The 12,153-nt window shown below is 35.0% G+C and overlaps 1 protein-coding gene across 2 annotated transcripts in view; it reads left to right on the forward strand.

Annotated features, from left to right (window-relative positions):
* Window positions 1-12,153, forward strand: part of LOC135686944 (paired box protein Pax-3) — a 35,533-nt gene that overhangs the window by 1,700 nt on the left and 21,680 nt on the right. The window contains exon 1 of one of the 2 annotated variants that reach the window (XM_065203354.2): window positions 10,508-11,314. The exons of the other annotated variant lie outside the window; for it this stretch is intronic. Coding sequence (XP_065059426.1) covers window positions 11,215-11,314 — 100 coding nt within the window. The 5' untranslated portion in view covers window positions 10,508-11,214. Of the gene's footprint in view, window positions 1-10,507; window positions 11,315-12,153 lie in introns of those variants that run through there. 2 annotated transcript variants of the gene reach the window in all.

Here is a 12,153-nt window from a genome sequence, read left to right on the forward strand (position 1 = left end):
GAAAAACTCCCCAATTAACCTTTTTGTTGCTTTAATTCTCTGTTATACGAGTCTGTTATAGACTTATTCTTTGACCAAAGCTCGTGTGCCATGTTTCAATTCATCTTCTGTATTCAAAACACAAATCCTCATGCTTCTTGAAAATGATGGGATGTTATGTAAACAGACAATTCTTTTGTTTATATACTAACAAAATTGAACGATTGACGGTTTTTAAAGCAGTCGTAAGGCCTATGTTCTCTCTGTAACTTTATGTAAACATTGGAAAAATAGAGACAACATTCATCAACTATGCATAAAACCTAAACTCGTGCCAAGATATTAACCATTTGTTTGAATACAATGAATAGGTAACGTTAAACAGGAAGTAAATAATAATGGGATGGCTTCTTGCTAAAAGTGTTTTGGAAGTACCAATTAAACTGCCCATTGTTTATCTACACAATTCATTGTCATGGTACTCCGGTAAAGTTTTCCCAAATAAAGTAACGTTATTCCACAGTTTTGTTTCTCCCTTTCTATTTGTCATAGGATAGGCCGTAATGAAGAAAGGAAAGCATTAAGAGATTAATACTTGTATAGTAACGATGTATTTTGCAATCAACCCCCGCTATTTGATGTGCTAGCCTGTAGATTTATCATTTTTCAACTGTTAGTCTTCTACAACTGCTTTGGCAATATCAAGAATGCATTATTTCTTATAAATAGTTCAAATCTCCATCCGATTATTGATTATGCAACTTCAAACTCGTCCGCCAACTCATTTACCAGTGGACAGTTTATAAAATCGCTAACCTCTGAAGCATTATTAATCTGCTGAGCACCTTTTCTTGCCATCACTGCCATTCATTGATATTTAAATGCATTTAGCATGCCTTTTTGCCCGCTTTTCTCATTCTGTTAGAATTCGTTGCACGCTATGCTTGCATGCAATGCTGTACTATACCATTGCTTTTGTTACCTATTGGAACATTATTTCATAGATTCAATACGTGAATCTTAGCTATTCATATGCATGGAATATTTGTAACTGATGTGTGTGAATAGATACATATATTCTTTCTCCTGAGCAATGAATAACTGCTGCATCTTCTTTTCTACCCCATCCTCTTGCAATGCTCTTTCTACCAATTAGTATCGTCCATTGATATCTCTTATAACTTAGAACCTCCTTCTCCCCCTCTTTATAAAGAAATGCCACCATTTTATTCTGCTACTGAAGTTGAGTTTATCAAAATACCAAACAAGAAATTACAGTTACTCAATATTATGATAAAATGTCAACTTTAACAAATAGAGGACTCGATAGCAATGACTAACTAAAGCATGTCATTAGTTTAGAATAAGAAAACAAATACTTCGATATAGGACGAAAACAATGCTGTGGTGTGTTAGTTGCAGGTTCTAGTACTCTTCTAGGTTTTTTGGTTTGCTGTCTGGAAAATCTATTATATTGTCATAGTACCTATTTATTGCACCTAAACCGACGATTTGTTATATCTTTGTGAATTTAACGGTGTTGTCAAAACATTTATTTTCATTTCACGGACAGACTCTACAATTTTTTTAATCATTAGCAGAGACCATTTTTGCAATTTCTGTTTATGTCACGTGTTTATGTCTAAATGATAACCAATCATGAAAAAATTTAAAAATTTTCTTCAAAAGTTCACAAGTTTCCTTGATGTCTTCAAAAGGAAGATGTATGCACAAGAGCTAAAGGAGAGCTGAATTACAAAGCTTCTGTTGCTAACATTGAAGAGATACTAAAATCAGATATATACGTCAATATCCTATTATGTATTTACCTCAAAGATCCTTGATGCGGATTTGAAAGTCTAACTTATAGAAGAACTGACGAACTTAGTAAAAATGAATGATGAGAGTTTTCCAAGTGTGAAAGACTACTAAACAGGACATGTATCTTATAATTTGATTAACACAAGCTAAACTTTTAGACAAGAACAAAGAGTACAGTGAAATTAGTTGTGAAACGGAAACCTTGAAAGAAAGAAACTCAGCCTAGTAACCAAATTCATAGCGTTTCACAATAACCTGATTTATAATCTAAGGACCCTTAGTGCCTTTAAGACCCAACATCAATTAGTGTCTCTGTTTCGAACGAAAACATACAACACACGTCCCGATTCATCCCGTTAACAGACAGCATTCGGGTGATTTCTTGCTGTCATTTCCTAGCTTTTAAAGACCATCAGACAACCATTTCATACGGTCATTGCTTTGTAAGCACGAGGGTGGCTTAATTTGTCTCTTACATTCTCTTCTCAAAGCAACACCATTTCTTTCCCTGGCCTTAACTGTCGTTTAACTACTCACGTAAAGGATTTGAGTAGTTATAGTTGGCCTCCACTTGCAAGCGATCAAAGGCTGTTTAGACAATAGGTTTTTTAGCAAACAAAATTTTATTAGCTCGGCTTTTAGAAGACTTCAATTTCTTTTTTGAAGCCGGGAAGTTTTTCACACTCCTAAAAACCCAGACTCTTCTGATTTCCAAATCTTTTGTTGAAAATCCTTCCTCGACTTTACCGATAGTTGTGCCATTAGCTCTTGAATAGATACATTTATATAAATTCTCTCAAGTTTAAATTTTTATTCATCATAAACAATGGAAATGCTCGGCTAAAAACCCCATATGTTTTCTCGTTACATGATTTTATAGAGGCCGGTGACTTAAATGTTGAAGTGATTGAGAATCATATAAAAATTGATTACCATTGGTTGATTTGGCCGCAAGGCTTTTCAGAACTTGCCTGGCGTTGTCCGGCCTAAAATCTCTGCGTGTATACTTACTGAAAAATTGCGTTTTCGTGATTGTTATATTTCCAATCAAGAAACGAATAATGTATCAATGGTTATTGTTTTGTATTATTTTTTATATTTTTGAATGTTTTTGCTATCCTCACGCGTTGCATACGATCAGTACTGTTTACACATTTTGATTATTTGTATATTGCAAAAGTCTTGCGTTGTTATCAGAAGAAGTGTGAACAGTACTGAATTCCACTTATCGTCGAGCATTTATTTCAAGATTTAACATTCCCCGTTTAAGTTTCAAGTTATTCACTAGTTCTATATTTCATTTAGAGTGTATCATTTAATCTCCAGTTAATTGATACACTTTTTTATAAGAACCCAGTAAATTCTGTCCAGCTTTGATATTCCAAACAGATTTTCGAGCCTGAACATATCCTTAAAATATTCTAATTTTTTCAAATGTGATATGGTTTGAGGAGAATATCGCTCGTTTTCGAATAGAAATTACCCTTTTTGAAAAAAAACGGGATACGTCAGTCATGCGATTTTCTGTCACAAACATCGCAAAACAGATAACTGCTGGAAAATGAGAAGCAATATACTTACAATATCCTTACAATGAATTTTATCATTCTGAGCCTGAATATTCTTATAAACAACATTCTGATTAAATATTTTGCACCCAAAACACCATTTCATGAAAATAACTATAAACCGTTCTTTTATATGGTGTTTCCTGGCGTATAGGCCTAGAGCTGTATTCGCAATTTTCATAGTATATATAAACATTTTGATTATTAAAATGGTTGAGATTTGCCAAAGAGTGTCAGAGAGACCTCTACTTGCTTTTGTGTATAAAACAGGATGGCCTTAAGTTGCAAGTCATTGCTTCCCGCGTATTGCGACAATCAGGCAACTGTACAGAACGTATTCATATAGTATTATAGACAATGTAAGAAGCTGGGAAAATTTGCCCGCTCTGTTCTTAGAAGTGAATGACCTTCCCATCTTAGTTCGATTTTCATTTCCTTGAATAGTTGTGAAGAAAGATTCTTTCAACTTTGAGGAGAAAGTCAGTGGTCTTTAGGTTTCTGCTCTCCCAGAAAGAAAATTATCTATTTCATAAATCTGGTTTTATTTCTATTTTTGTGTTTATATATATATTTATATATATTTATAAATATATATATATTATATTTAATTTACATATATATATGTTATATTTAATTTATATTTACATTATTTATATATTATATTATTTATATTTATATTTATCTATAACCTCTTAATCGAGGTTTATATTTTTGTTTATTTTGCTTTTTAAACTGCCTTGCAAGTTTATTTCTCCACGGCCTTCTTATAACAAATTCCCATGAAAACGATATCTGGTGTAAAAAAAGTAAAAAAATATTTGCTCTACGTTCAGAGTATACCAATTTCTTGCCAATCATTAAAATATATCTTTGATCTTCTGGCCAGCGATAAATATATGTTAGTCATTAATCAATACATATCTCTTGTGCTCTAATTTCGTTTAGAAATCCCTGAATGTCTCTTGTCAAATAAAACATATATTTCTCTATCTTTCAAATTCACTTATTGCTGTTGCTGTTTCGCAAGATTTTTATTTTTATAGCTTGTTTCAAAAGCTAAAGAAAATTTTCTGAATACATCAAATAATAAAAATTCCTAAAATTTTCCTGGTATACTTTCTGTACCAAATTATTATTCTTTTTGCAACAATTGTGTTGTTTCGCGCTCTTGTTACTTTCTCAGGCTCATCAAACGATATTTCTTATACTTTATTAACAGGCTTTTGCAATAAAGCCATGAATCAAATTAGGTTTTTTCTGGTATTATTCAAACTCCGGGTGTATGGTTATTGACTAAAAGAAAAGTAACTAAGAAATTAGCATGGATACAAAATTTTTTTGGCGGCGTTATGTGGGGAAGGGGGGAGGGTCAATGGGAGTTTCTTCTTGTTCATTTGATCTTATGGTTCATAACTCTACAATCATATTCAAAGAGGATGAATTTGAAAAAAGAAGAGCATTACGATTACATACTTCGTCAATTATATATAGCTATTTTCGACGGAGTTTAGCTGCTTATAGCTGAATATAGCAATAATCGAATAAGCTGAATTTTGAGAAAGCTTATTAAAGAGACCTACATTTAATTTTAAAGTACCCTTGAACTCTGGAGTTAAACTCTGAGGTGTAAAGTCGTGGCATAACTAAAAGAATATAGTTTATTTGGACCAAAAAGGAAAAAATCTTAGTTTTCGCGAGAAAACTTGCAGACCTGATTCATATGTACGTAAACCTTGACAGATGATAATCAAAAATTCTTTCAGTATCTTCTTTATTGAAAATTATAACTTATAAGATATTTGAACTTTAAAATCCGCAGAAACACCAACAACTCGAGTTTGAACATTGATAGAATCATTGAAAATCATATCAGAGAAGTTTGGAGTTTTATCTGACCGTCTTTTAACGTATAAAAGTTAAACAGCAAGATATTTACACCAAACAAGCTATATAAAAGCGTGGTTTCAGAGAACAGGGTCATCTTTCCCCGTTTACATTTGAAGAAATGCCTGCTTGGCTCTATCATAAAATTTTTTATCTCCAGTGCATAGAAGTGCAAACCATTGCAGCAATTCATATGACTGACGTGGTAGCTCAAAATTGGCTAGGGGGGGGGGAGCACCAACTCTATCAGAGAGGGCAAAATGTGACTGAAAATGGTGGGGGTGGGGAGGGCACAATGCTTGTTCAGAAAGAAAGAGACTAGAGAGAGAAATCTTCATATCGAAATATGCGCCTCTCCAGAGCTCGACTATATCAAGTGGCCTTTTTCATTCACATTTGTTTTCCAATACGCACTCACAGGATACAGTGGAATTCCCATATAACGGACTCTGAAGGGAACCAGAAACAGGTTTGCCAGATGTTTGGAGTGGTTTTCGGCCAAATACATTACTTTTGGAGGCAAAATTCAGCCAGCCAAACAAAATCTACAAAAAAGCTACACTTTCGCTAATTCCGTGGAATAAAAATGTAATCAAAAGTGGTTTTGTTTGTTAGAAAAGCTCCCACTTGCTTTCAATTTCAATTTTCTGTTATCTTCCACTTTGTTTCTTGCTTCGTTTTTTGCAATTTTGAGATTATTTTAACAAAATGTTGAAAATTGTCTGTGCTAAAGCTGTCGTTTTATTTTTATTTTTGTGGCCTTCAACATGCGGCCAAAATTCGGCCAACTTTCGCTTTTTCGGCCAAATCAATTTTCGACGGCCAACAGCTTTGAAAAACGGCCAGAATGAAAATAGTTCGTTATATCGGGAGTTTGTTAAACCAGTATAAAACTTTTTATAGGTATTTTCGTAGTACACGCCTAAAATACCTTTGATGGTCTTGCTTAGGCTATCTCCAACTCCCGGGGCTCGTTATACCGAGAGAATTTGTAAGGAGTTTGTTAGTCCTAGGGACCAGACATAAGTTCGTTACAGGGGGAAGTTCGTTAAACCTGGGGTGCACTATATCAGGATTCAGCTGTATTTGGAAGGCTGGTTTTAGGGGAAAATCGGCTGAAACAAGCCAGTTGGCATGCCAATGCTTTCTGCAGATATAAAACAATGGAAAAAGACCTAGCAAAAATGTCAGATTCAAACCTTTAAGAACAAAACATGTTCCTCGTGCTAATGTGAAGTTTTATTTGAATGACATATTAAAAGGCATGTAACGTGTAAATGATTGGCTAATGCAACACAATTACCTTGCTTGTTTAGTACAACGCATGGAATTGAGCGTAAAAATTCAAGAAGAAAAAATGAAAAGTCACGAAACAATGGAATTCCACTCCAAACGCTTTTGTTTTATTAGCCAACTGCTAACGCGACACATACCCTTTAAGATAGCAATTGATGTGTATTGAGACATCTTTGTTCCTATGAAAACTGAAAGAAATCTAACATATGAAACATCAGAATAAGGGTCAGAGAGAATTATATTGAAATTACACACCCAATTGTGGATATGTAATTTATATTTCTATAAAATTTGACATATAATACATAACGTTAAAAACGCAAGCACATGACCAGCATAGTTGTCCAATCAGTGCCGCACGCCTATACCACTTTTTTATATATATATATATATATATTCGGTATAAAAATTTACACAACAAATTACCTAAAACAGTACGTACGAACTACTAAACTACATTACAAGGACAGAACCCAGGAGGAGCAATATAACATGACTGCCCCCTGGGATATGACATGTATATAGATATAACTAATAATACTAAATATACATAAACTAGATTATAATAATACATACATAGTAAAATACAACATATACATAAACGGTAAATACTACATAAGTAGGCATACAAAACTATATGAAAAGAGTTTATATGAAAACCTATACCACTGGAGTCCAAGAGAGAAAACGAACTCCTTCTGTCCACACTATAGCGGCTTTTTTGTTCACATGTAGATCGAATCCAAAACTGCTAGATGAAAAATAGATCGGGTTCTACCAATTGTCTGATACATGTTGTCATTATAGAATTTTGCACAATCTGGGTTGTCTAAAAGGTGTTGTCCGATGGCAGAGTCGCTAGTTTTTACTGTGTTTTTAGACCTACAAGATCAAGGAGGTTTTTCTCTTTAAGGGACAGTTTTGTTTCTTATGTTTGAAGGAACATGCTGTTTTATCCTATCCCCCAATCTTTGGGTTGTGATCACACTGGCACGTAGATTTATAAACAACAGAACTTTTTTGGGTCTCTTTTTGGTAGTATGAACGCAATCCTTTTGAACGGATGGAAGGGCTCTCCTAGTGCTGTAAATAATTCGAGAATTGATAGCAAAGAAACATCTTGTGACGGCCTGGTTAATCTGACTTGAAAAAGCAAGTAAGTGTTACCAACCCATGGTAGTTTAAGATAAACTGGGCACTTTTGTGCTTTTGGACACCAATCAGATCAAAAGTGCCCTGAGCAAAAAAGTTTCGACAAGGTTGACTTTGCAAAGAGAATTCTGTTTAAGGCAAAGAGAATTTCAGCGTATTTGGATGACCTAAAAAATGGGCTTGCGATATACACTGGTAAAAGTTTTAATGTTAGACTTTTCGACCAAAACATTTAGTTTTAGAAAGGAATGGGCCTGGGTTATTTTTTTTTTATTATTAAATTCTTATTTCAACACGATATCCCATCAGAACTTATTATATCTTATCATTTTAGCTTATCATAACCTAAATAAAGGTTATGATAAGCTATAAAAACTAATAATGGAAGACAAAATTTAAAAAAAATAATTGAATAATATGAGTGTAGGCTTTTAAGGTGCTTTATAAAAATATCGAAATCAGCCTCTTTTTTGGAAATTGAATGTGTCGTCCACATATCGAAAATAGACGCCAGACTTCTGGTCGTAGTCGAACAAACGCTCTTCATGAAAGCCAACAAAGATATTGGCCAAGGCAGGTCCCAGAGGGCTACCCATAGCGACACCATCCCTTTGTTGGTACATTTTATTGTTAAGGCTGAATTCAACTGAACCATCAGCTCGGTGAAAACTTCCTCTGAAAATGGCGTTAAGCTTGCTCCGGTACAAAGCATCGGTACATATTTTGATGGTCTCACTCAGAGGAACATTTGTGAAAAGGCTACCAATGTCGAAAGAACACATGAAAGATGTTTCGTCTTTGATGTTCAAGTTTGCGTGAACTCGACTGCATGAACAGCTACCGACTTGATAAAATGTGAAGAATCAGAAATTAGATACCCAAAGCAGAACATAAGTTGAAAATAAGCCAATCAGCAGCAAAAATCAAAGGTCGCGAAACAAAGGATATCTGGAAACAAAGGATGGATGAGCTTGGACATGCCTTACTTTTACGTCTTTGTTGTCCATTGACAAGGGAGTCATGATGTCAAGGATTGGGCAAGATCTACACAAAACATTCACTAAAAGGTCGCAGATCGTAGAGTATAAAACTAGAAGTTAGGAAGATATTCATTTTCCCAAAATCAGGCTGGAAATTTCTCTTCCCTTTCTCATTTTCCCTTTCTCTGTTTTCAAAGACAACAAAACGAAGTTCCCCTTTCTCTGTTGTCAAAAACTAGAATGATGTCCTTGACAATTTTCAAGAAACAGAACCATGCTCCTTTTTTAAATTCTAACTTTTATCATTTGAACCTTGAAAGTGGGGCCCAAGTGCAATCCCATAACTTTCAAGCAACCTTAGGAGATATCTTTCGGTCACATGATTCAACCCGCTCGATGCTACGAGGAGGCTCGTAGAACTCTAATCGGAGTTCGCCGAGGCTCCTCCAATTTTTATTTCCAATTGACATGATATCCTATTGAGTCAGTCTACTTTTCTGAAAATTTAAGGTCTGGGCCTCCCTCCCCCTCTAAATAAAACCCAACTTTCCATCAATACTAAACATCTTTATGTACTTTATGATGCCCTTCTTTTTCTTGTGTGGTTAAAATTCCTCAATCCTCAATTCTCAATATAGATTGCTATGACGTCATTATTTGACAATCTTATAATTGAGGCTACTATCCAATATGTCGTCCGTACTTGACTACACGTAGCGCGCATACTTGGGTGACGCAAACAAAGACCCAGAACTAAATTATTGTCTTTCTTGCAACACTATACCTGTTCTTTGTTTTCCTATACGCATCTAGAGCTAAACCCATTAGTGGTATGAAAGACGCAAATTACGTGCAATTCGGCCAGGTCTACTGGCAAGACAGGGCAACAACTGGAATCAAAAGCAAATCAAACAAATGTGTATGTGAAACATATACTGTTCTCAAACAGCTGCTTTTTATCATATTCGTTGATTTCATTAGCATTAACAGCATTTATCAGGTTATAACATTCACCTATTTGTCAAGTAAAGAAGTAAAATTATGACGAAATGATTTTTTTTTTAATTTTTTGGATTTTAATCTTTATAACCTAAAAGAACATCACAAGATATCTCTATACGTGGAAACTCAGCTAAATTTGCTGCAAAGGTGTCGAGATACGGTCAGCAAAGGACATAATTATCGTAGAAAATCTGAAATAGCTAAATCTGACTGGCTTCATTTTTATTTTACTCTCCAAATCAAAATAATTTCGAAAATAGATTTATGACGTCATCGCTTTCTTACTTGTGAAGGCTTTTGAAAAATACAGTACCTTCTGCGGCATAAATTTATGAGAAAAAAAGGTATATTAAGCTGACGTCAGTCTGATATCATTATAAACTGGCTTTTTTCAGTTTGAGATTGTGCCGTCAATTCTTTTTATGCACGGCGGAGGGTTGTAGCTCCTTCACTTTTTGTCATATATTTGGGATCTTCATGCTTTTTTGGATAGTCAGGCCAAATTACGCCGTAATTCAAAGTTATGTTTTTTACATAAATTTTACAGGAATTCGCTCCTGCAGTAAAACATTTTACTGCATCAGCAATTTCCTGTTCAGATTTTTAGAAATTTCTTTATATTCAAAACGAACTAAATCGTGCCCAAACAGACAGTCCAAACAACATAATGTTTTTAGGGTAGACTGAATTCATATGCTTGTTGAATAACTTTGTAAGAACAGGCTAAGTCAATTCTTGGTTAGAGGATGACGCCATCGATTGTGCATCTTGTTCTTGACATACCTTCGTCATGGCGAAGGTATGTCGAGTATCTCGTTGATTCGTATGTTGAGTATCTCGTTGATTCAACATGGCGATTTCAAATCTGAGGTCCATTTTTGACGAAGGTATGTCGAGAACAAGATGCACATTCGATGACGTCATCCTCTAACCAAGAATGGATTTAGCCTCTTCTTACAAAGCTATTCAACAAGCATCTTTTTTATTTACAATCAATATTCAAGTATAGCCCAGTCAAGGGATGTGATCCCCTTTGTTAATGCTGAGCGTAACCGATTTTTACGGTTCTTGTCTTTTAAGATATTTTTTAGGCCGTGTTGGTTCATTTCATAGCATTACATGCAGCCTATTTTTTTCATGTCTCATAATGGAAACCCACCACTACGATTGTTTTATAACAATTTTATTGGAAATTTCGAAAGCTTTTTCAAACTTGATATTCAAAAGAAGTTTTCCAAGATTCATTCAAGGAGCGTTATTTGACACAACCTACTACAATTCTGTAAAATTAAAGAGTGTTTTTAATGTAGCTTTTTAATATTGAGGCTTTCCAGCTGATGTAGATATCCAGCCTACTTTCTAACCTGAACCTCGTTAACCCACGGCCATTTACGTTTCCGTTGCGCTCCTGAGTAGAGGAAACGGCTTCCAAATGATAGATCGCAAGGGTACCAATAAGTAAGGGTGTGCGTTGCTGGGCAGGATCATAGCTGAGGAGTGATTAAGCGTGGTAGGACCAGGGTGCGCAGCAAATGTCTTCTAACGTACTTAACGTTTGGCACGAAGTCGATGATATTAGAATGTTGGGTGTGCCAATACAATTGCAGGAGGACTACATGAGATCATGTCAATGTAAGATATTTGAGGATAATATTTTTAGGTAGCTTGATTTACCTCTTGGCCTAACTGAGCATACCATTCCAGTCCACGATCAAAGCTGGCAATATTCAGTAAACGATTGGATTGGTATATAGTTTGGTAACATTATTCTAATCCTAACCCTGGCCTTAATCCTAGGACCCTTGGTTATTGCGAGGTGCCTTATTGCATTCGCACAAAGCTACTAGTCGTGATTACTGTAAACGCTTTCCACCCCCTCACATATTTCCATCTCGTCTTAAGTTCTACGTCGTATTCTTGCCGTAGCAAGAGCATATCGCCCCAGTGACTTCAGAAAAACATGCTAACATAATCCTTGAGTTTTATCCTTGATATGAAACTTATATCTATCAATGAAACTATCTAATCATAAGTATAAATAGCTTTTTGGCCTAAATGACGCCCTTTTCAACATAGCGGTAAAGCCATCAAACCCGATTAGACCAACACGTCTCTGGATTCTCATCGATACTCGACCGAAGAGACGCGATTGCCAAGGTATTTCATGGTCCAGGTTCTGCTTTTCCCCTTCCTCTTGCAATTGGTATGTTTTTGCTTCCGTTTAACACAATTCTTGTCAACCTTTGCCAAATTTTACAAATCTATTTAACCAATATAATCAGAATCATTTGTGTTTTTATATTTCACTATTGACAAAACAGAAGAACGTTCAGCATGCCCCTTGGAAATAATGTAAAAATATTACCGTATTTGCGAAGATTTTTCTTCCTTGTCAAAAATTTTGATATAGGCTAAAATAAAAAAAAATTGTATCCTTTCGTTGACACAAAGGCAACTCCAAGACAAAATGG

This window comes from Rhopilema esculentum, chromosome 6, assembly GCF_057945365.1.
Source record: "Rhopilema esculentum isolate cy_ngs chromosome 6, ASM5794536v1, whole genome shotgun sequence".
NCBI lineage: Eukaryota > Metazoa > Cnidaria > Scyphozoa > Rhizostomeae > Rhizostomatidae > Rhopilema > Rhopilema esculentum.